General features: G+C 41.4%; 1 protein-coding gene across 1 annotated transcript in view; it reads left to right on the top strand.

Moving 5' to 3' along the window:
• Positions 1–26,118, top strand: part of ARHGEF28 (Rho guanine nucleotide exchange factor 28) — a 292,201-nt gene that overhangs the window by 30,824 nt on the left and 235,259 nt on the right. Inside the window, exon 2 of the mRNA XM_053588797.1 lies at positions 24,903–24,946. Within this exon, the coding sequence (XP_053444772.1) occupies positions 24,914–24,946 (33 nt within the window). The 5' untranslated portion in view covers positions 24,903–24,913. The remainder of the gene's footprint in view (positions 1–24,902; positions 24,947–26,118) is intronic.

The raw sequence follows: 26,118 nt of genomic DNA, 5'->3' as shown, positions 1-26,118 counted from the left end.
TATCTTGAGAGATTATTTCTAGAAAACCTTAGGCTGGAATGATTCTGCACGGAGAGCTTGATCATAGCATCTCATTTTGTTTCTGTAGGTCTATACACGGTAACTCCTGAAAACTTAGTCTAGTTTTCAGTGGGGTTTGTAAGAAGAAAGTTAAATCGCTCTGTCTTGACCTCAAAAACTTACAAATAGGAGTTTCATTGTCTCTTCATTTGAGTAGTTCATAGTGTTTCATACACATTAATTCATTAATCCTCAAAAAAGTACTGTGCGTAGGCAGTGGAAAATATTTTTTCCCTTTTGCATTATTTACACATTGAGAAACTAAGTCACAGAGGAGAGGAGGGGGCTGTTGACGGGGAGCCAGGACAGCTTGGACTGCCCACATCTTGGGTTGTCTTCTTTCTTGATCATTAGAAAACCTGAACTCATTTTTCTTTGAAAAAAAAAATAATGATTTCCAAGGAAAATAGCTCTGTAGGCCAAGTTCTACCCAGAGAACTAACTGTACTAGGGAAAAGTTCGGGGGTGTTTTTTCTCATAAAATGGTTGATGTGGTTTCGTTTTCTTGTGTTGTCCTTGTGCGTATGGTCTGCTGTAGCCACAAGCCTGATAGCCAGCATGACGGCATGGTTCAGTTTCTAAAAAACACTTTTTGAATGTTTCTTTTCGCTTCACTGTTGATCCCTTCCCAGGTGTTAGAAGATTAAGGCAGCTTCTGCTGCTCCTGCCCAGGCTCTGCGGCAGGTGACAGAAAAGCCTTCCTTCCCCATTACATGTCAACGCCCTCGAGGGCAGGAACAGTCTCTATTCCTTCTCCTTTAGCCTCTTTCCACTTTCACACTGGTGCTTTGATGAAAGAGTGAAGCAGTGAAAGCATTGAGGTGGGCAAGGTAAAGCCCAGACTTGCAGATCTCAGTGTCTAGGGGACAGCTCACCACGTGTGAACATCACAAACCTACCATATCCAGAGCTGGATTCCCGTTACCTTTCCCAAATCTGTACAACCATCTCCTTACCGCATGTCTGCTAATGGTAATAATATCATCCTTTCCTCAGACTTCAAACTTGGGAATCATCTGTCTCATGTGCCTCATTTGTCAGGACGTGCTGTCGACGCTCCCTTTAGAATATATTCAGAAGCCGACAACTCCTCGCCAGCTCTTTTGCTATCCACTGGTCTCAGCCACCGTCACCTCTTGCCTGGGTTATTGCAGGAGCATCCAGACAAGTTCCCTGCATCTGCCCTTGGTCCCTCTCCATCTGCCGTCGAATGTTATGCCACGCCTTAGCTCACAGCCCACAGATGGATTGTCTTCAAACTCAGAAGACAAATCCAAGTCCTGTGTGTGATGACCAATAGGGCCTTAGGTGATCGGGTCCTTTGTTTTCCTTTATGTCCTTGTCTTTTTTACTCTCCTCACTCATTCTGCTGCAGACACACTGCCCTCCTTGCTGCTCCTATAAAAATACATCGAACCTTTACTTTCATATTTCATGTTTCTTAACATCTCTTTCATATTTTTGACCTTCTGCAGCTCTGTAACATATTCTGGGTAATTTTTTCAAGATGCGAATTCCAGGATACTAATTCTCTTTTCACTTTTCTTCTTTACTATTTAACTTATCCAGTGAAATTTCAAACCCTATGGCTTTTATTTCAGACATTCTGTTTGGTTCTTTGCCAAGTTGGCCTGGTCTTTTTGGATAGTATCCTGCTCCTTATGTTTTTAGGTTTTTTTTTACATCTTTATTTAAACACAGTTTGTTACTAAATATTTGGTTAGTCTATTATTTAAAGTCCCTAATGGTCTAACTTTGCTGTTTGTACTGATTAATAATTTTGTCAAGTGTTTTATAACATTACACTGTGAACCAATGTCCAGTGAGACTTTAACCACAGAGTCTTGTAATTCTGAGTTAACTGCAAATATGTTACCAGCCTGGGACTACTTTGTTAATTTTTCAGTTAAAGGGCTTCAGAGAACGCCCCCACCCGCATCCCCATCAGACTTAGTCTGGGACAGAAAAATTCCTTGCCTTTCCCTTTTGTTAGTGGTCTGTCATGTTTTTCTGTGATTAGTATTTGAATAGAGGCATAGCCCTTCGGAGTACGGCCTCATTCAGGGACTTCAGTTCCCACTCCCTACCACACTGGGCCAAGATGTCGACTCTTGCTCTCAGTGGCCATTAAACGCAATTTTTGGGGCTGCTGAGACCAGCAAAGCTCTCCAGGGCATAGGTTCTTAGGTCTTCAATCTGCTTTTCAGTGAGTCTTTATTTTGTGACTTTAGAGAGCTCCCTATTTTGTTGGGAGAGTTCAGCTATGCCTTTAAGTATTAATAATTCTTAAACATCATCTAGCTAATGCTTTGAGCAATAGTGTTCTCAGGATATCCAGTCTGTCATTTGGACAGAAGGGAAGTCCACTTTAAAAAAACTTGGCTATTCTTCTTAGCAAAGTATCTCAAGAGTGGAAGAAAAAGTATCCAATGTACTCAGCCCTACTATGAAGCTAATTTATAGCTTTCATATGAAGGCTATAACCCAACTATAGCACAAGAATATGGGGAAAGGGCCAAGGGAGGGGAGACGGGTGGGGAGGTTAAGGTGGAGGGAGGGTAATGGGTGGAGCCACACCTATGGTGCATCTTAGAATGGGTACAGGCGAAACTTACTAAAGGCAGAATACAACTGTCTTCATACAACAACTAAGAAAATGCCATGAAGGCTATGTTGAACAGTTTGATGAGAATATTTCAGATTATATATGAAACCAGCACATTGTACCCCTTGATTGCACTACACAGCTATGATTTAACAATAATTAAAAACAAACAAACAAACAAAACACTTAGCAAGGCATCCCGCAAGCGTACCGCGCCCACTCCCAGGGACATCAGTGCCTTTCCTGACCTCTCTTACTGCCCAGCGCTTCTCTTCACTTGAATGTTCATTACTTGACCCCGTGGTTTAATCATGTGCTTCTTCCAACAGACAAAGAATTCCTGAGGGCAGGGCCCTGGCTTATTCACCTTAGAATTTCCAGTGCTGAGCACAGGGCCAAGGGCATGCGAGCACCAGAAAGGGACGGTTTGAGCACACCAGAGAAGGAGGGACTACTGTGGGTCCAGAGTCTCTCGGCTGGTAGGAACAAAGGAGAAGAGCTTACCTTAATGAAGGAGGAGAGGGGGCTGTGGGAGGAGAAGCCCAGCCAGAAAGAAAGAGTTCCCAGGACCTAATCTATGACCAGTTGTTGGCAGATACTGATTTCAAAGTAAGAAATGACATCTTCTGTTCAGAGTGAAGTGGCATCTTAAGGATGGAGAAAACTGAAAGAATGACTGTGGTTTTTAAAAAAAAAAAAAATTGATGTAGTTATGAAGGTAAAACTGAATTGGTAGAAAATGGCCTGGCATGAGCTCATGACAGAGATGTGTGCAATGGACAGAGTCCGGCATGGGTGTTCTGCACCACCAGCGATAAGTCATTCATTGTAAGTGAGTGTTGCTGGACACATTCCACACGTAGGGAATTTTGCATAGTATGTGTGTTTTATTAAATGCTCTGTGTACTCTCATCTGAAATGAGGTTTTCCCCACAAACATGTAATCTAAATGTACAGGACACACAGCTACAGAGGTCTGTGGTGGGTACAGGTGCCTGTGTATGCACACATAGACCTGGTAAGGAACTGTGAATTTTCTGTAATTTGGCTACTAGGTCTGCTTTGCCGCCTTCTGTGTTCCTTTTTGAGTCAGTGTGTTGAATCAAGATATAGTCCTCTGGTAGGGAAGATCAAAACTTTATGCTCATTACTACCCATTGTTATATCCTCCTGGGCTATGTGACTTAACTGTCATCTAGTAGAGAATAGGGACTTAAAGAACTAGGAGATGAGATGAGATGAGCAAAAGTTTGTGTGTTTGTGTGCTTATTAGGAGTAGAGTTGAGATGCACTAAAAGTTCAATTAATGTGATGAGAAGTACTGATTAGGAACTGACCATATAGAGGCATGCCTTGGAGAGACTGTGGTTCTGTTTTGCAATAAGGTGAGTCACATGAATTTTTTGGTTTTACAGTGCATATAAAAGTTATGTTTGGATTATACTGTAGTCTGTTAAGTTTTCCATAGCAGTATGTTTAGAAAACAATGTTAACATACCTTAAATATTTTATTGCTAAAAAATGCTGGTTATCATCTGAGTCTTTAGCAAGGCATAATCTTGTTATTGGTGGAAGGCTGATGATGTTGTCTTTTTTTTTTTTATTAAATCATAGCTGTGTACATTGATATGATCATGGGGCATCACGCACTAGCTTCATAAACCGTTTGACACATTTTCATCACACTGGTTGACATAGCCTTCCTGGCGTTTTTCAGTTATTGGGCTAAGACACTTACATTCTACATTTACTTGCATCTTACAAGGATGATGTTGTCTTGACGTTGACAGCTGTTGGTGTGTCGGGATGGTAGTTGTTGAAGGTTGAGGGTTTCTGTAGCAATTTTTAAAAATCAGACAATGAAGTGTGTTGGGTTGATTGATTCTTCAGGAAAGATTTTCTGTAGTATGCAATGCTGTTTGATGTATTTTGCCCACAGAACTGCTTTAAAAATTGGAATTAATCCTCTCAAACGTTGCCAATGGTTTATTAACTAAGTTTATTAGATACTCTACATGTTTTATTGTCATGCCAGCAATGCTTACAACATCTTCACTAGGGTTAGATTTGCTCATCTATAGGAAGCAACTCCTTATCTCAAATTTTATCACGATTGCAACAATTCAGTCTCCACTCCTTTAGGCTCCACTTCTCATTCTTTTGCAGTTTCCACCACATCTTTAGTTGGTTCCTCCCCTGAAGTCTTGAATCTCTCAAAATCATCCATGATAGCTAGAATCAACTTTTTCTGAATTCCTGTTAATGTTGATGGTTTGACCTTCTGCCATGAATCGTGAATACTCCTTATGACATCTAGAATAGTGAATCTTTTCCATAAGATTTTCAATTTATTTTGCCCAGATAAGGAATCATTATAGCAACTATAGACTTATGAAATGTATTTCTTAAATAATAAGACTTGAATGTTGAAATGACCTCTTGATCTATAGCAGAATGTGTTAGTAGACATGAAAACTACATTAATCTCCTTATAAATCTCCCTCAGGGCTCTTGGGCAGCCAGCTATGTTGTTAATCAGCAGTAGTATTTTGAGAGGAATCTTTTTTTCTGAGCAGCAGATCTCAATACTGGGCTTAAAATATTCAGCAAACCATGCTGTAACACATGTGCTGTCATTCAGGCTTTGTTTTTCCTTTATAGAGCACAGAAAAGATTTAGCATAATTCTTAAGGGTCTTAGGATTTTTGGAATAGTAAATGAACATTGGCTTCTGCTTAAAGTCACCAGCTGTATTAGCCCCTGACAAGAGCGTCAGTCTGTCTTTTGAAACTTTGAACCAGGCATTGATTCTTCTCTCCAGCTATGGAAGTCCTACACGTCATCTTAGAATATAAGCATGTTTTGTTTTCAATGAAAATCTGTTGTCTAGGGTGGCACCTTCATCAGTGACATTAGCTAGATCTTCTGGGTAACTTCTTGCTGCTTCCTCACCAACGCTGGGGCTTCCCTGTGCACTTTTATGTTAGAAAGATGGCGTCCTTCCTGAAGTCTCATGGTCTCACCTCAGCAAGCTTCAGACCCTTCATCTTCAGCTTCTTCCCTTCTCTCAGCCTTTGTAGAACTGAAGAAGAGTTAGGTTAGAGCTTTACTCCGAATTAGGTTTTGGTTTAAGGGAATGTTGTAGCTGGTTTGATCTTCTACCCAGACCACTAAAACTTTCTCCACATCAGCAATAAGGGTGTTTTGCTTTCTCATCACTTGCGTGTTCACTGGGATAGCACTTTTTAAATTTCCTTCAAGAAGTTTTCTTTGCATTCCCAACTTGGCTAACGGGTGCAAGAGGCCTAACTTTTGGCCTATCTCAGCTTTTGACATGCCTTCCTAAGCTTTCTTATTTCGAGCTTTTGATTTAAAATGAGAGAAGTGCGATTCTTTTTACTTAGACACTTAGAGGCCAGTGGAGGGTTGTTAATTCAGTATCAATATTACTGTGTCTCAGGGAGTAAGGGAGGCCCACAGAGACATGAGGACAGACAGAAGGTAGCACCGTCAGAACACACGCAATATTTATTGGTTAAGGTTGCATCTTTCAATGGGTATGATTTTTGTGCCCCCCAACAATGACAATAGTAACGTCCAAGATCACTGGTCATAGATCATCATAACACATGTAATAATCATGAAGAACTTGAAAATATTGTGAACCTGACACAGAAACACACAGTGAGCACGTGCTGGTGGGGAAATGGCACTGATCGACTTGCTCAATGCAGGAGTGACACAAACGACAATTTGTACGAAAACGCACTATCTGTTTCCAGTAAGGGAAAAGCAGTAATGTGAAAGACAACAACACAAGCCATGCCTCCGTGTGGCATGCATGCACCTGTGAGCCCCCACTTACTCCTAACAGTAGGGTTTGGGGTTGCATTTTTTTTCCTGGACAGGTAGAGAGTCATTTAGTTCATCACGTATGAAAATCTGCCTTGATTTGGCGTTTACTGACTTAGTTCTGTAAAGCATAGCATTTAGTTGCTAGTGTCTTCGTAATAGTGCATTGGCCAAAATATAGAACTTAGTGTTGCTTTAGGAAACACATTGACATCTAAATGCCATAGGAAACATGATCTGAGGAGGGGACTTGTGGTTTTCCTGCGGATCTGAGTGTAAGTTAATACCGTGAAGAGGGAAAAGGCCCCAGTTCTGCCTTCTCCAAGCAGGCATTGCATTTTTTTGAGCATATCAAATAATAAGAGTCACCTACTTGTCCCAGTTAAGATTGCTGGGAACACAGGGCCTTATTCTCTTGTTTATTTTGGTGTACACAATGAAGAAACTTACACGTAGTATACCATAAAATAGAGCCCTTCACACCAATAGAATCTGTTTTTTCACAATAGTTTTGAAATACTGAAATACAGCTAATATTGTCTTCATATTTTACTTAAAATAAATTTTAATATATATTAAGTATGTTATCAAATAAATTATAATGCAAACAAGTATATTTAAGAATTTTATCTGGTAGACATCTTTAAAACCAAGAATTTATATGTTACTCTCCTAGGAGATTACACCAAGGATATTATTAATTGGTGTGACTTTCCCAAAAGGTAGGAACCTGCCCGTGAGAAATCCCCTTTCTGGAGGAGGATTTTTGATGTCGCTAATGTTTTCTTTTTGCATTAAGAAAAAGGTAGACCAAAGATATCAGAGGCAAATTTTAAATCTAATTTTCAAAGGACATAGAAGAGTTCTTTAGTGTGTAGGGCCGTCCCCATTATAGGATATTTAGCATCTCTGGCCATGAGGGGATCTGTTCTCTCCAGCACTTTTTTTTTTTAATGTGAGCCAAACTGCCTATCTTTTTTTTTTTTGGCTGGGGCTGGGTTTGAACCTGCCACCTCCGGCATATGGGGCTGGCACCCTAGTCCTTTTAGGGACAGGTGCCGCCCCTCTCCAGCACTTTTGATGACCTCATTTCTGCTGTCTGTCCTTGCAAATATGTACATATCCCCACTACCATAAAAACTGACTAAAACCAAAAGCCCCCTTCATTTCTATCTCCACTGGTACTTGAACCAGTAACTAGTCACTTTCTATTTTCCAAGCACTATGGCCCTTTTTGAGTCCTTATTCTTCTGGGCCTCACTAAAGTCCTGTGCAAGGTCTAAGCATTGTGTATTATTATTGAACTATTTGTTTAGTTCTTGGTTGTTGCCAAACTGTTCATGTGTTTGTTCATGTGTTTGGACTACAGAAATATATAAGGCCCTGCCCTTAAGCTTAAGGGCAGGGCCTTATATATTTCTGTATGCCCTTTGTAACATTTAGGATGATTTTTAAACAAATAAATATTGTTAAAGGTTTCTTTGTAATTTATTGGTGTTTATTTAATCTGTATGAAAGTTCTTTGCTGTTTTGATCTTGAATTCCAGATGCTGATGCTCACAGTCTGTTTTATATGTGATAGAAATTTGTATTGATTATTCTTTATATAGGTAGTTAATGTTTGTGCAGGTCACAGGAGCCCAGGGGTAAAGGTGGATATAAATCACAACAGTTGTTTGATTTGGCTTTCACTATTTCACTGATCATCGCTCTTGTTCTATTCCTCCTTTTTTTTTTTTTAACGTTTATTATTTTTTTTTTAAGTATTAAATCATAGCTGTGTACATTATTGCGATCATGGGGCACCATACACTGGTTTTATAGACCATTTGATATATTCTCATCACACTGGTTAACATTTTCTGGCATTTCCTGGCATTTTCTGGCATTTTCTTAGTTATTGTGTTAAGACATTTATATTCTACATTTACTAAGTTTCACATGTACCCTTGTAAGATGCACCACAGGTGTAATCCCACCACTCACCCTCCCTCTGCCTATCCTCCCCCATCCCTCCCTCTTCCCCGTATTCTTAGGTTATAACGGGTTATAGCTTTCATGTGAAAGCCATAAATTAATTTCATAGTAGGGCTGAGTACACTGGATACTTTTTCTTCCATTCTTGAGATACTTTACTAAGAAGAATATGTTCCAGCTCCACCCACGTAAACGTGAAAGAGGTAAAGTCTCCATCTTTCTTTTAGGCTGCATAATATTCCATGGTATACATATACCACAATTTATTAATCCATTCGTGGATCGATGGGAACTTGGGCTTTTTCCATGACTTAGCAGTTATAAATTGGGCTGCAGTAAACATTCTGATACAAATATCTTTGTTATAATGTGATTTGGGGTCTTCTGGGTATATACCTAATAGAGGAATTATAGGATTGAATGGCAGATCTATTTTTAGATCTCCTAAGTGTTCTCCAAATATCTTTCCAAAAGGAATGTATGAATTTGCATTCCCACCAGCAGTGTAGAAGTGTTTCCTTTTCTCCACATCCACGCCAACATCTCTGGTCTTGGGATTTTGTTATATGGGCTAACCTTACTGGAGTTAAATGATATCTTAAAGTAGTTTTGATTTGCATTTCTCTGATGATTAAGGATGATAAGCATTTTTTGATATGTCTGTAAATGATATCTTAAAGTAGTTTTGATTTGCATTTCTCTGATGATTAAGGATGATAAGCATTTTTTGATATGTCATGCGCCTGTCTTCTTCAGAGAAGTTTCTCTTTAATTCCCTTGCCCAGCCTGGGGTGGGATCACTTGTTCTTTTTTCTTGCTTATATGTTTGAGTTATCTGTGGATTCTGGTTATTAAACCTTTGTCAGAGACATAACCTGCAAATATCTTCTCCCATTCTGAGGGCTGTCTGCTTGCTTTACTTACTGTGTTCTTGGCTGTGCAGAAGCTTTTTAGTTTGATCGGGTCCCAGTAGTATATTTTTGAAGCTGCTTCAGTTGCCTGGGAGGTCCTTATTCCTCCTTTCTTAAGATACCACTCATGATTCATTTTCTCAGTGTAAGCTTTTCTGACTTCAGTCAGCACTTACTGGTTAACCTGGTTATCTCCACTCCTGCTGTTCACCTGCCCACATCCCCCTGTTCCTTCCACCAATACTGACACGGCTATGGCCAGTGGGGCCGGCAGCCTCCAAAATCATGGAGCCAGTGGGCTCTTTTCAGTTCTTATCTTGGTTTGCTTCATTTGCTCTACAACATTTGCTTTCTTATCCATCTCTTCTTTGAAACTCCTGGTTCTCTTGGATTTTGTCATGTTACTTACACCCCTTCTAAATTTCTACGGTAGCAGTAGAGTGAGATGATTGGGAGTGAGGGATGTGGAGCCAACCTGTCTGGGTTGGAATCCTGCTTCTGCCACTTACCAGTTGTGTGAACTTGGGAACAGTGCTTGGCTTCTCTGTGCCTCACTTTCCTTGTCTGTAGAGTGGGGATGGTAACAATAGGTACTCTATGGTTGTGAAGATTAGCTAAAGAGAACTCAGAACACTGCCTAGTGCAATAAATTATTAGTCCTTAAGAAATGTCAGCTCTGTTATTTCTCTGACTGTTCTTTCTTAATGTGTTTCATGAGGCTCCAGTTTTCTTTTGGAGTCCTCCAAGTTTCTGTTCTACGATGAGCCTCTTTGCCTTTGCAAGTCCTCACTCCCTTGATCATCTCACCTGTTCCTAATGGAACACATTACAAACATCTTCCTCTCCAGCCCAGACCTCTCTTTTGGGATCTCCAGATCTGTGTTTTCGGTTCGCCTTGGACACCAGTGACCACCTCTCACCCGGCTCCCTCCTCTCCTCTCCTTCCCGTATCCCTGCCTTGGTCAATGGCACCATCCACCTAGTTTTCCGTGGTGGGAAACAAGGAGTCACGTTAGACTCCTCCTGGTTCATAGCCCCTCCCAATTTTTCTGTGGGACTGTGGGAATTTTTTATACATTAGGCAGCCCCTCATTTTATACTGAGTTCTTCTCCCAATACACATCTATTTTAGCTCTAAGACCTGTTCATTTGGTCCATTAACTATCCCTTGTTTGGTTTTTTTTTTTTTTGCCTTCTCTATGGTATTGTTTTCATTCGGGCTTTCCAGATGTTTTGCCTGAAGGACAGCTATGGTCTCTCAGCTGGATTCCCTGCCTTTGGTCTCTCCCCAACCTGTCCTCCACCTGCTGCCAAGATGATACCTTTAAAACATAAGGCCACTCCCTGGTTCAGAGTCCACAATTATTTAGTGTGACATATCATTGAGGTACTGGAAAAGTTTCAGATCTTCTCTCCTTCCACTACTGTCTCAGTCTGTTTTGTGCTGGTCTAACAAAATAGCACAGCCTGGGTAATTTACAAAGAAAAGAAATTTATTTGGCCTATAGTTCTGGAGGCTGGGGGGCCACATCTGCGGAGAGCCCTTGTGCTGCCCCCTCCCACTGCAGAAGGTGAGAGGTGGAAGGGTAGGGGCACCAGTGAGAGCCAAGAGGGGGCTGAACTTGCTTTGATAACAAACCTGCTCTGGTGATAATGAGCCAGCTCCCACAATAATGGCATTAATCGGGTCATGAGGGTAGAGCCCTTTAAAGGTTTCACTTCTCAACACTATTGCAATGGGGAGGAAGTTTCCAACACGTGCTTTGTGGAAGACACATTTAAACCATAGCATTCTGTCTCTGAGCTCGCAAATTTCCATCCTTATCAAGGCAAAATAGTTTATTCTATCTTAATAGCCTTGAAAGTCTTGTTTCATCATCAACTCAATAAGCTTAGAATTGCATCTAAATTACATACGAGTGGGACTCAAGGTATATTCATCCTGAGGCTAATTCTTTTCAGCTGTGAGCCTGTGAAATCAAAACAAGTTATAAGAAATAAATAAAAACAAGTTATATACTTTCAACTTGTACAATGGTGCGATGAGCAAAGGATAGACATTCCCATTCCAAAAGGTAGAAATAGGCAAGAAAAGAGGGGTAATGCTCTGAGCAAGTCCAGAACTCAACAGAGAAAATAATATTAAGACCTAAAGCTGGGAAATAATCTCCTTTGACTTCACGTCCCACGTCTTGGACACATTGGGATGGGGGTTGGGCCACCAGGCCTCAGGCAGCTCTGTCCCTACATTCAGCCCACCCAGCGGCTCTCAAGGTTGGAGTCTCCTGCCTGTGGCTTTCCCAGGTGGATGTTGCACTTTGCTGGCCGTCCAGTTCTGGGTCTCAGGGCCTGCCCCATTTTCATGGCTCCACTAGGTATTATTCCAGTGAGGACACTCTATGGTGGCTTTTCTCCTGTGACAAGTGTCTGCCTTACCCCCCGGGATATCTGTGATGTCCTTTGAAATCTATCTGGGAGCTCCCACGGCCCCCCGGCTCTTGCATTCTGTGTACTGCAGAATTAACACCATGTGGATGACACCCAAGACCTGCTACTTACACTTCCCAAAGTCCCCACACGTTAGCCCCCACGGGCCACATGTGGGGTAACCAAGTAGACACTGAGGCCAGCCCTGGGCAGCATGCCCTGAAATTCCAAGTGTGCCCTGGCCTCTCTTTTGACATTTCCCTTCCCCAGGCCTTGGCATTATGGGCCCATGACGGGAGGGGTGCACCAGTAATCTCTGAAATGTCCTCTGGGTCATTCTCCTGTTGTCTGGATTAACAGAACCTGGCTTCCTCCTGTACATACTAATCTCTTTAGCAAACGGTGGATTGGCCGCACCCTTAGTATTCCCTCCCAACAGGCTTTTTTATTCTTTACATGCCAGGCTGAGGGTTTTCCAGACCTTTCTGTTGTGCATCCCTTTTAATTATAAATTTCATCTTTAATTTCTCTCTTCTCTCATTTTCCTGTAAGTAGCTAAAGGAAGCTGTGTAGCATCTTGAATACTTTGCCGTTAGGTATTTCTTTTACCTGATATTCTAGTTCATTGCTCTTAAATTCTACCTTCCAACTAAGTCTTAGGTCACAAATACAATTTTGCCAAGTTCTTTGCAGTTATAACAAGGATGGCTTTATACTCTAGTTTCCAATACCTGGTTCCTCGTTTCTGCCTGCGACCTCATCAGAATAGCCTTTACTATTCGTATTTCTACCAATATTCTGATCATAACCAATTGAGGAATCCATGGGAAGATTTAGGCTCACCCTATAGCTCTAGTCTTATTTGTGCCCTCACCAGAATTACCTTTAATGTTCCATTCATAGCACTCCAGACTTTTTCTAGCCTGCTCTTCCAAATTCTTCCAGCCTCCATCCCTTACGTAGTTTCAAAGCTATTTGTTATAGCAACAGCCTCACTTCTCAGCACCAGTTTCCCTACTCTATTTTGTGCTACTGTAACAGAATACAAGAGATTGGGTAATTTATGAAGAAAAGAACTTTATTTGGCTCACGGTTCTGGAGGCTGAGAAGTCCAAGATCATGGTGCTGCATCTGGTGAGGGCCTTCCTGCCATGGCGTCTGTACTGGAAGGTGGAAGGGCAAGAAAGCATGAGGGAACAAGTCAGGCCTAGTTTGCTTTTATAACAAACACTCTCCTGCAATAATGACATTAATCCATTCATGAGTGCAGAGCAGAGATCTCGTGATCTAATTACCTCCTAAAGCTTTCACCTGTTAACACTATTGCTTTGGAGATTAAGTTCCCAGCACATGCTTTCTGTGGAACACATTCAAACTATAGCAAACACTCATAACACATCTTTTTCAACAGCCCTGGAGGTTTGTGTCTCCACAAACAGGCCTTTCCTTTATACTTCTGTGAGGTTGTGTCTATTATTTATTCTGCCTGAAATGGCCTCTCACTCCACGATCCATTTCTTTAAAATCTATTTACATCAATGATTCTCAACAGGAATTGCTCTTGGGGACAATTCTTCGTGTAGGATTGATCTGGCATCCGTGGTTTCTGGGTGTTGGATGCCAGGAGTGGCTCCTTCCTCCTCTTTCCTCCCACCCGACCCCTACAATCTCAGTCATTATGCTAACCACAAAAACTGCCCACCCTCATTTCCAAAGCCTTTCTGGGTAGGAACGGCCCTAATTACAAACTACTACGATTCTTTAAAACTGAGCTTATGCCCATCTGCTTGGGAAGCCATGCTTGGACCTCACTGCTGACTGACAACTGTTTCTGCCTCTTTGTTCTCATTAATCCATGCACATTTGTACTGTCATTATTTTCCTCTCTCTTACTGGGCTGGCAGTTTCTCTAGGACAGGATTCATCTTTATATCCCCTAATATAAGTCAATAGTCTGTAAATATTTATAGAATAAGTGAATGTTTGTATTATTTTTCATTTGGTATTTGTCTATTCTTTTAGGCTGTAATTTGCCTGTTTTACCTGTCTATACCCTTTCTTCTCAACTAGGCTGAAAGGTACTTGAAGGAAGAGACATACACCTGTTGCTTATTACCTAGTACAAAGCATATAGGTTGTACGAGGTAAAGGTGTTGAATTGAACTAAACAGTTAGAGACAGTCATATTTGTAAGCCTAAATCTCCATTCTAATCTTTGCTTAAAGATCATGTCTCTAAATGTTAAAGCACTATTCTAGGGTTTTTCTTCAGGGTTTACACTTTTGTCCACTAGTTTTATAGTCTAGAATTGGGTATAGTAATCACCTGTCTAGTTTAAGAATTCCTTAATCATTGTGGGGAGGGGTAAGTGCTTTTCTACAAAGGCCTGGGTGGGGATGGGCAGGCAGGAGGATTGTCACGCACAGCCGTGATTTGCTGCCTGAAATACAGATTAAAGGCATGGGGAGGTGGTGGTTTTCTCCCCTCAGTGGTTAGATTTGTTAACTTCTGAGGACCCCTCTCTGACTAGAAACTCTTCCGAGCAGCAAGAGGATTTTCCGTGGGTCTGTGTCTCTCACAGCTGCTCTTGCCGCCTCTTCTTTTTCTCTGTTTACTCTACTCAGCAGTCTTTGGGTCAGTCTTATGAAAATACAGCCTCAGGTTAAGTTATTGCCCCACTTTAAACCCTTCAGTGACTTCTTGCTGCCTCTAGAAGGGGATTTTTTTTTTTTTTTTGGCCGGGGCCGGGTTTGAACCTGCCAGCTCTGGTATATGGGGCTGGCACCCTATTCCTTTGAGCCATAGGATTTTGTAGCAGAAGAATATGATTTTTCTCCTGGATCTCAAAACCTTAAAAAATTGAGCCACAAGAGAAAACCAGCCTCATGATTTAGCAGTCACTTTGTTTTTGCCCATAAATTCTATTTCTTACCATGTTCTTACTCACTTCACTAGGGTGGGTCTGAATTTCTTTTGATTTAAAAAAAATTCCAAATTCATTCATAAAAGATAAAGTCCTCCTGCCATACAAACTATTCAAAACAACATGCCACATGCTGTGAAAGATATTCTCAAAATGTTTCAAGTAACGGCAACATCATTGGAAAATATAAAAGAAAACAAAAACCCACCTATGTTCGTTGCCATAAAAGAGGGAAAACTAATTAGAATACATAAATTCTAGCATGATTTAAAAAACTGAAATATTTGTTAACCTAATTATATATCCACACATTGTTGGAAGGAACAAGATAGAGATACTTTGTGTACTCTGCCCAGTTCTATAAATGTTTTGTAACATTTTACAGAAGTATAGTCTTAATATCATAATCCGTATAGACACCAATACATTTTCTCCATTTTAATCATGTTTCCCCAATTTTACATGTATGCCAGTATGTGTCAAATTGTGTTTTAAAATTTTTTATACTATTGCATCACCTGTGTAGGTTCATTTATCCACGGCCACAGCCAAGATATTGAACAGTTCTCAAAGCACAGAGGCCCCTGGTGTGTGTGTTGCCCTTTTATAATCACAACCACCTTCCACTCCCCCAGGGCTGCTTCTAACACCTGGCAACCAGGAATCTGTCCTCCATTCCTGTAACTTTGTCATTTCAAATATGTTATATAGATGGAATTATACACTCTGTAACCTTTTGGAATTGGCTTTGGTTACTTAGCATAATTTCCTGAGGCTTCATCCCATGTATCAATTGTTTGCTCCTTTTTATTGATACATAGTATACACTGCTGTGGTTTGTCTGTCTGTCATATGTACTAGAGTTTTATTTAACCGTTAAGCTGTGGATAGACATTTGGGCTGATTCTGGTTTTTGGCTATTACAAATAAGACTGCTATGAACAGGTCAAGTGCAATGGCTCACGCCTGTAATCCCAGCATTCTGGGAGGCCAAGGTGGGTGGATTGCTTTAGCTCAGGAGTTTGAGACCAGCCTGGGCAAGAGCGAGACCCTGTCTCTAAAAGAAAAATAGCTGACGGGTGGCACCTGTGGCTCAAGGAGTAGGGCACTGGCCCCATATACCAAAGGTGGCAGGTTCAAACCTGGCCCTGGCCAAAAACGAAAAAAAAAAAAAAATAGCTGGGTGCCATGGTGGGCACCTGTAGTCCCAGCTGCTCAGGAGGCTGAGGCAAGGGAATTGCTGGAGCCCAAGAGTTTGAGGTTGCTGTGAGCTATGACGCCATAGCACTCTACCCAGGGTGACAAAGTGAGACTCTGTCTCTCAAAAAAAAAAAAAAAAAAAAATAGAGACTGCTATGAACAATCGGATACAGGTTTTTATGTGAACATAAATCTTTATTTCTTCACGGGGGAAATGTCTGTTAGTGCAATATGAAAAATGTGCATGCATACAAAAATTTGCATCTGATTTTATGCAGTTGGTTTATGGGCTCTAAAGTCCATTGATGGATCGTATTTTATAGACTCATGGTTTAGTTAATGTTGCATTAATTTCCAGCAATCCCACATAAGACTCCAGGGAGAGTGCCTTTCCCTTATCAATGTAAAAAGTGGGAAACTCTATAGCTTACAAAGTAAGAGCAAGCTTCTCAGCCAGGCTTTGCCTAGGGCTTAACTCAAGTGTTCTTTTCTCAGTAAATCACTCCTTGACTTGTCTGAGAGACATTGTCCAATTCCTTTTTAAAACACTTTTAGCTTAAACAGCTACAGCACAAAAAATAATCTTTCTTAAACTGAGGCATCAGCAAATGAGTGAACTTCTGGGCTTTCAGACCTGTCAGGTCAGTTTTAAAGGCACGGCTCTCTCGTCTGTGTGATGCATTATTTTTCATGCTCCAACTTCATAAAAACGAATGGAAAATAGAAATGAGGTGGTGATGAAGAAGCATGAGTCTGATCAATCTGATTCAATTATTAGCTGTGCCCATGCAGAGAATCGTGATAAGCTGGGCATTCATCAAATGTGACCATGTATTTCATGATGAGGGGAAAACAAAAGTAAAGCATGTGTAGGAAATGGTGGAATAGATGTTCAACATTTCGGCTAAAGGGGAATGTGCCGTGCGGTATTGTTAGGTCTCTGACACAAGGCCCTCTGTCCCTACAAGTCCGTACACTTTTGTTCACACAGTGTGTGTGTTTTAAGGATGGATGATATATAAATCTAGGAGACCAGTGATGTTTACTCCCTCTGGCTCACAAACCTGTTGCTGCAACTTATCCAACTTCCTTGTGTTTCCTAAAAAGTAACGTGTGTCTGTGTCTGTCTGCGTGCTGTGCTCCCTTGTTCCACGTGGAGAACACCTTTTCCCCTTCATGTTTGCCTTGCACTGTCAGGTTCTGCCCGTCCAGTGGTCTTCCTGCTTCTCTCTACCAGCTTCTTGTGGGTGGAGGTGTCATCCCAGTGCTGTGAGGGGCAGCATCCTAGGGGTGTCCCCAAAGTCTACGTACCGAGGAAAAGTTTCATAACAACAGATACCTTGAAGTGTGGGTGGGAAAGAAGACTTTGTGCGTGTGTGGATAGAGGTGGCCAACATGTAGGGAATATTTTGTAAACAAATTGTACATTTAGGTACAATTTCCTATTTTTCAGGCAACTGTTGGGATACCCTGTATATATCCCTCCCAAGACAGCCTGAATGGTGCTTTTCACATAGTAAGTAACAATAAATTGGCCTCTGGACAGGAAAGAGGGACTTTGAGATCTATTGCTAATGAGGAAATCGATGCCTTGGTAGGTTGTGTGTCGCCCACGATGCTTGAGTGTTGAGTGAGCTTTGAGCTGACAATGAACGCAAACTAACAGATGAACAGCATCAGGAAGATGATAAAGGGGATGTTCAATAGATCTGGAAAAAGCTTCCTAAGGGCTTAATCACTCTGTGTGCAAATATATCCTGTGAAATACAAGTGAGTGTGACAGGCTTGGCGGAACATTTTGTTAGCAGCTAGCTCCTGCTCCTTTTTGTCCTTTATAAACAGCCTCTAATTTCGGCTGCACCATTTCACACTGCCTGGCTCGCCTCCTTCCTCCCCACCCCCACCACCGCCATTAGTTTGAATTAATGAGATTCTATTGAATAGTGACCTTGTGGTTTCCTTTCTAAATCTTCAGACATCTCCCTACTGAGTTTACCCAATAATTCAACTCTTTCCCTTAAAGCCGCTTAGACCTGCATGACTTCAGCTTGAAACAGGTCTGTGGACACTGTTGTGTCTTCAGTAATAGGTTCATTTCTGAGATGCTCTCTCCTTACCCATTTCTACGGTGCTGGCATTGAAGGTTTTTACTCAGGCTTGGCCTTACCTCCCAATTGTTTGTTGTTCTTTCCTTTTCTCTAGTTAGTGTAACCGTTATTTATTATTATTTTTTTTTTGAGACAGAGTCTCATTTTGTCACCCTCAGTAGAGTGCTGTGGCATCATAGCTCACAGCAACCTCCAGCTCTTGGGCTTAGGCGATTCTCTTGCCTCAGCCTCCCGAGTAGCTGGGACTACAGGCGCCCGCCACAACACCCGGCTATTTTGTTTGTTTGTTTGTTTTTGTTGCAGTTTGGCCGGGGCCGGGTTCAAACCTGCCACCCTCGGTATATGGGGCCGGTGCCCTACTCACTGAGCCACAGGCACCACCCAGTGTAACTGTTATTAAACACCATTATAATTCTACATTCCTGGGTTAGTTTGAAGGGCTCTGGATCAACAGTTCCTTCTAAATTAAGGTTTTGAACTGAGTCGACTACAGAATTGTCTTATGGTTGTTACTCTACCCTTTGAATTTTCAGACTTAAGGGGTAACATTCAGCTTTATAAAAATCACATAAAATTCTATGGAGCTTTTATGGTCTTCTATTTCTTTGGTACAATGTATTTCAGAATTCTCAATCCCTGTACATTTCCTCCAGGCTCTCTGGGTGAGGCTGAGCTGGGTAGGCCCACTTCAGGACCCAGTTACCCAATCATTTTGATCTAATATTGAGAGATTCTGAGTGCTTTCATTTGAAATAAGTATTCAAATGCCTTATAAAACCCTTTGTATATGCTTAAGATATAATAATAATGATTGCAGCCAGCATTTCTAGATTGCTTCTGAGCGGCACTAAGTATTTTCTGTTTTTACTCTTTCAAATCTCTTAATCCTTACAACAGTGTTTCAAGGTAGGTACCATGGCTGGTTCCACTTGGCAGATGAGAAACTGGCCTGGGCAGTGAAATACAGGGCATCAGTTAAAACACAGCACAGCTGATGTTCAGGGTAGCCGGTTCCCAGGCCTATACTCCTGACCATGAGGAATTCACTGCCCTTTAGCCAGGCAAGTCGCTGTCTTTCAGACATATGCATGTTACAAAAGGACTTTATACTGAGGCTACAGAGGGCATGGGGCAGGGGTCAGACAGGTTGCCTTTACATCCTGCTCAGCCACTTCTAGCTGCTCAACCTCAGTCAAATAGTACAAACTTGTGAGCTTTTCTTTCCTCATATGTAAGGGAACAAAGAGCATGAGAGGTCCTCTTACCTGAGGGTAGGGGCATGATATTGTGAAATATATGCAGTTTTTAGTTTTCCTGTTTCCTGCCATATAATTCCTAAAATCCATGGGATCTCCCAAGTGATGTCTTTTGGTATGCTAATGGGTGACTGGTGGCTGGGGGCCCCTAGATAGCTCAGAATGGGGGCTGGTCACAGAAAAGATCAAGGCAGAATTAGGGCATTGGGACTTTCAGTTCCACTGTCAACCTCCAGGGAGGAGAGAAATATCGAAAGTTGAATTGATAACCTATGGCCAATGATGTAATCAAATCATGCCTACATAATGAAGCTTCCATTAAAACCCATTGGACTGGGCTGCAGCGTATCCAGATAGCTGCACTGGGGCGTTCATGCAGGGTGGCACATTCAGTGAGGGCGTGGAAGCTCCGCCCCCTTCCCACCTTCCTGGCTCCGGGCGTCTCTTCACTGCATCCTCGGTAACATCCTCTAACAAACCAGTACATGTGTTTGCTTCATTTCTAGGATCCGACTAGCAAACTAATGAACCCAACTAAGAGGGCATGGTAACTCTGACTCACGCTAGGTCAGGGCACAGGTGAACAACCTGGAGCTTTTAACTGACATCAGAAGTGGGGGACAGTTTTGTGGGGCTGAGCCCTCAACCCATGCAGATAGTGTGGGAATTGAAATGGGTTGGAGCAGTTTGTGTCCACAAACTGTAGTCCTACCTACTAGGGAAGCTGAGGCAAGAGAATTGCTTGAGCCCAAGAGTTTGAAGTTGCTATAGGTCATGATTGCTATAGGCCAGTTTGTGTCCACGCAGAGTGGACACATGATTGCTATAGGCCAGTTTGTGTCCACGCAGAGTCGATTGCTTGCGTGGTGTTGGGGGTGGGGGCACATCTGGTGTCAGAAGCATTGCGGGAGTATAGGAGAAACTGTTCTTCTCAGGGGGGTCTCAGGGAGAGTTCCTTAAAGTGAATCTCCTTAAAAGGGGGACAAAAACTTCACAAGAAATAGTGGTGGAAAAAAGATTTGCCGGGGTTTCTATTTTGAAAATGAAATTAAAAGTATGAAAATATATTTATAAAGTTTATATTTTGTTTCCTTGGCTAAAAAGGAGCATAGGATCATAGGCTCTGGAGCAGAATGTGTTTCAATATCAGCTCTGCCCTCTATGTGATCTTATATAAATTATAATTTTCAGTTTTGTACTAACTCTAAGAATGAACAAAAAGTGAATCATGTCTCGTGTATGTGTGATAGACACATTAATGGGGGGGGATAAAATTTTCTGACAAAATTGATTGACTACACATCTAACAGCTATGCTATCACATTTACTTTTCTTTTTTTTTTTATATATTTTTTTGTAGAGACAGAGTTTCACTTTATTGCCCTCGGTAGAGTGCCGTGGCGTCACACAGCTCACAGCAACCTCCAACTCCTGGGCTTAGGCGATTCTCCTGCCTCAGCCTCCCGAGTAGCTGGGACCACAGGCGCCCGCCACAACGCCCGGCTATTTTTTTGTTGCAGTTTGGCCGGGGCCGGGTATGAACCCGCCACCCTCGGTATATGGGGCCGGCGCCCTACTCACTGAGCCATAGGCGCTGCCCCACATTTACTTTTCAGAGCATGATTAGGAGGGTCATTTTATTAGAAAAATCTAAGAACTTGCATTTTCTCATGGGAGTGGGGAGGTGCCCTTATCCCCTTAATATTGAAGCTATCATCTTTGAAGCTACTGTCTTGTCATGATTTTTCTTTTTCACTAGTGAATGGGTCTGTGCCACTTCTCAATGACCCAAAGCATAATATGCAATTTAGCAGTTCTCTAGTGAAACTTTTAACTACGTGAAAATTCGTATGCTTTTAAAAAGATTTCTAATTTGGGTGGCGCCTGTGGCTCAGTGAGTAGGGCACCGGCCCCATGTACTGAGGGTGGCGGGTTCAAACCAGGCTCTGGCCAAACTGCAACAAAAAATAGCCAGGTGTTGTGGCAGGCGCCTGTAGTCCCAGCTATTTGAGAGGCTGAGGCAAGAGGATCACTTGAGCCCAGGAGTTTGAGGTTGCTGTGAGCTGTGATGATGCCATGGCACTCTACCCAGGGTGACAAAGCAGGCTGTCCCAAGGCAGGGGGGGAAAGTCGACTAGTGTATTCACTTTCCTAGTGAATACACTAGTCGACTTTCCCCTCTAATTAAAACTCTATAACCAATTTTTTTTCTGTTAGCTGTTTCTTTTGAAATGCATTTTCTTTTACACCTATTAAAAAATTACTCCTTGGCTCTGCGCCTGTACTCAGTGGTTAGGGTGCTGGCCACATACACCAGGGCTGGTGGATTCGAACCCGGCCTGGGCCTGCTAAACAAACAAACAACAACAAAATAGCTGGGTATTGTGGTGGGCGCCTGTAGTCCTACCTACTAGGGAAGCTGAGGCAAGAGAATTGCTTGAGCCCAAGAGTTTGAAGTTGCTATAGGCCATGATGCTTCAGCACTCTTCAGAGGGCGAAAAAGTGAGACTGTGTCTCAAAAATAAATAAATTAATTAAATATCACTCCTTTCTTGAAGAAACAGGCTACTTACTTGAAAAAATATATATGTATTATTTTAATATATCTATAAACAACCACTTTTCATCTCAGAAAGCCCAGCAAGTTTGTAATCCTTTCTATTTTTGTAAGAGAAAATTATATGGTGTATGTTTAAGTTTGACAAGTTTTTTATGTTATTTGCCATAGTACATATAACCACCACCCCTTAATGTGGCAAAGATTTTTTTTTTTTTTTTTTTTTGAGACAGAATCTCACTCTGTCGTCCAGGTTAGAGAGCTGTGGCATCAGCCTAGCTCACAGTAATCTCAAACTCCTGGGCTCAAGAGATCCTTTTGCCTCAGCCTCCCGAGTAGCTGAAACTGCAGACACCTGCCAAACAACGCCCAGCTACTTTTTCTAATTTTAATAGAGACAGGGTCTCACTCTTGCTCAGGCTGGTCTTGAACTCCTGAACTCAAGTGATCCACCCGCCTCCGCCTCCCAGAGTGCTAGGATTATAGGCTTGAGCCACCCGCGCCCAGCCGTGGCAAAGATTTGTATAGTTATTTTCTATCGCATTACTGACATTGTAAAGATTTGACCATACCTAAGTTTCTATTTCTATAAAATTAACCATGTGGATTGATTAACGTCCTGTAGAACTCGGTGTGCTTTGGGTTTCAAGTTCCTCGTTGCTGTAACTTGCCCACAAATGATGAAGTGAATGAATCTATTGTGTAGGGCTTTTTAAACTCCTTATCAGAGCAAATGCCTTATCATTAGTTGTACTTGGAGATTTTACCTATAGGGCATTGTTTATTTTAGTTAAAGTAGTAATTCATTCTTCAGAGTATGTCTCCATATTCTCATCAAAAATGGTGGGTTTTGTGTATTTTATTGTCAGACAAAATCTAGCAAACACCACAAGCTGACTTTGTGAAAAGCATCCGTACTTTTATATGTGTATACAGCAAACTTCCTGCACAATTTATTCTAATAGACTTGCTTCTTAAAATATTCAAGTTTTCAACAGTTTTACTCATAAAGGAGTGCATTTGAGCTTGTTGCTTTGTTTCTCTGTATTATTTCAACTATTTTTTTTTTTTTAACCACTGCTTTGTCTGTAGTAATACCTTTCTTTTACTATTTAGTGGACATCTTGCAAGAGCCTTCTAATGTTATCATCAAGTTAAGGAAATGTTGTAAAAGACTGGCATTGTGTATGGCATGCCTATAAACATAGATGACAAATTGCTAATATCCTCAGGTCATGGTATATGCTAGTGGATAGAAATTTATATTTTAAACGTTCTCTTGATAATTTAGAATTGTGAGAGTATCAGCTTGGTTGGTCCTTATTTCCATTTCATAGTGTGGCTTGGGGACAATTCATGGAAGGAGTGGGAGTCTTGGTTCTGTGATGTTCTTTTTGTCAGTATCTTCTGAAGTTTCTTTCCCAGACTCTTTAAGCCATTGGTCCAGTTCGTAAAGTCAATTTCATTAAATATTGATGATTATTTAAGTGGGCCCACATAAAGTGCCACAGGGCATAATATTTTGAAAACAAGGACTGAGAAGGGCCAAGCTGTCAAACCTCTGACGTGTAGGACCCTTGGTCATCTCCCAAGATGACTAGTGGGGTTTGGCTGCTCTGGGTCCCAAACGCACTTGGAGTCGTAGAGTATTTGTCCTGTCTGTCTGGTTTATTTCACTTAGGGTAACGTTGTCAAGGCTTATCCGTCTTGGAGCATGTGCCAGAGTTTTATTTCTGTTTAAGGCTGAGTTATATTCCTCTATATGCATATGCCACATTTTATTTATCCACCCATCTGTTGATGGATACTTCTGAGTGCTGTTTTTAAAGGGGCAGGCACACCCAGAGGCAGATCAGGCTGCCTGCACCTGGCAGAGAGCTTGGTCAGCTGGACAGTGGACTGCATCCCCCACATGGTCCTGCAGCCGCAATCTCCAACTCTGTGTAAGAGAGGCAACAGAACTACCTTGTCACTGTGCCCCTCTGCCTCATCTGGCCAAATGGATTCTGGCTTTTGAAGAGCCTATGGGCCAAGCAATTAAGGTGAAACTTTCAACATGCTTATGTTGACTTTGTTGGATTTCTGAATTACTTCTATTCTGGGGTAACATTAGGGGTATTATGTTTTCTGTGCATGTAAACTAATGTGAAAGAATAAAAGTGGAAGGGATTTTTTTTCACATTCAGATTTTTATTTTGCCTCATATAGATGCATGTATTATTATATAATTAGGTTTTTATTTTTACTGTTGATACATATACATATATATGGTTTACTATTTGCAGCATTTTCTGAGTGCACAACTCAGTGGTATTAAGTACATTTACATTGTTGTACAGTTGTCACCATCATCCACTTTCAGAATGTTTTTATGTTCCCAAAGTGAAACTCTGTACCCATTAAATACTAACTCTCTAAAAAAAAAAAAAAAAATACTAGCTCTCTGTTCTACTTTCTCTTTCCATGAACGTGACCAACAGGTATTGCATATAAGTAGAACGGTATAGCTTGATGTTCTGATTTCACTTAGCATAGTGTCTTTAAGGATCATCTATGATGTGGCATTTAATTCCTTTTATTCATTTTCAAGGCTGAATAATATTCCATTGAATGTGTATACCATATTTTGATTATCCATTCATCTACTGATGAACATTTGGGTTGTTGGCACCTTTTGGCTGTTGTGAATAATGCTGCTATGAACATGTGTGCACAAATATCTGTTTGAGTGCCTGTTTTCAATTCTTTGGGGTATAAACTTGGAAGTAGAATTGCTGAATCATATGGTAATTCTATGTTTAATTTTTTAAGGGACTAGCACACTGTTTTTTGGGGGAGAGTATTTTATGTAGACACCATCTCATTCCTTTATAATTCTGTCTCTGCAGTTTTCCTATCTAATTAGAGTTCACTCCTTGAGCCCTTCCTCCTCAGTCCTCATGACTGACGGGCAGGACACAGAACGCTGCTGGTGGGTTGCTCTGGCCTCCTGTAATAACTGCTCTTGTTTATTGTTTTCATTGCAGATGCGGAAGCCATGGAGTTGAGCTGCAGCGAAGTACCTCTTTATGTGAGTGGCTAAGCGTTGGGCTTCAGGTCCAAGTGGCCTTTTCTTAACTCAGAACCATGTGACTGGGGAGAAATGCTTTGCTATTGAGTGAAGGCTTTTTAAAGATAACACAGTGAGCATAACTGTCTAGTTCAAGTATTTGCATGGAGCCTTTGGAAACTGGTTGGCTCCTGTTTTCAAAGTCTGGGTTTTAATTACATTTCCCTCAGCAATTTGTTTAACTCTTTGATTCCTGGACTCAGAAACACTCCTTTCCTTCAAGACTTATTTTTAAACACAATATTTGATGATAATATCCTGATAATAGCCAAGAATTTTTGCATGATTTTCTTTTGGGGAGGAAGGCTTGGCAGTAATAGTGGTGGCTGAAACTATGACATAGGAATTCAAAGGAGAAAGTTCTGCGACATACATGAAGTGGGGAGAGGTTGGGGGACAGAAATGCCCAAAGAGCTTCCTAATCAGATAGGCCTTCTAGGGGGAAGGATTCTGTTTTTCAGAACAGTTCCTAGTTGTAACTGCACATATAAAATGGCAAATGGCTTCATCTTTCCTCTTGCCTTCTGATTTCAGGCAAAACTTCCTTCCTTGGGAGGGAACTATGTTAATGGGGGGTGGGCCTGGGCAGGTGGGCATGGATGTGTGAGGGAAAGTGGTTTGGAATGGAAATATTAATGAACTGGAACAAATTTAATCAGAATCCTCAATTGATGAAAATAGATTCATCCACTTCCTACGCTTCACTACCTAGCTATGGGTGCCCACCCTTCCCTCCCTCCCACACAGTACCCATACCTCTCTATTCTCTGGAGGAAGACAAAATCGTAAAATAAATGGATTTCAGAATAATAAAATAGCTGCCTCTTGGGTTACCCAATGGTCTAGAGTGTTCTCTTTAGGTTGTGATTTTCAGGCCATAAAATATGTCTGTAGACAGTTGGGCTCAGTACAGCCATAATTAAAGTTAAAAAAAGACTGGTTTGAGGCTAAGTTGTAAAGTACTCCCAAGTCTTACTGTTGTTTCCTCCAGGCCTTTCTCCTCCTTAGCTATACCCCTTCCAACCTGTTCCCCTGTCTCCAGACAGACAAATCCACAAACACAATCATGATAGAAAAAGCCTGTAGTTGACAGTATCCTGGTTGTAGCTATTTTGAACAAAGACCTCCTGGAT

The sequence above is a fragment of the Nycticebus coucang genome, chromosome 1 (assembly GCF_027406575.1).
Source record: "Nycticebus coucang isolate mNycCou1 chromosome 1, mNycCou1.pri, whole genome shotgun sequence".
In the NCBI taxonomy this organism is placed as follows: Eukaryota; Metazoa; Chordata; class Mammalia; order Primates; family Lorisidae; genus Nycticebus; species Nycticebus coucang.
Note: the sequence above shows the minus strand (reverse complement) of the source record. Positions and strands in the feature narration are given on the sequence as shown.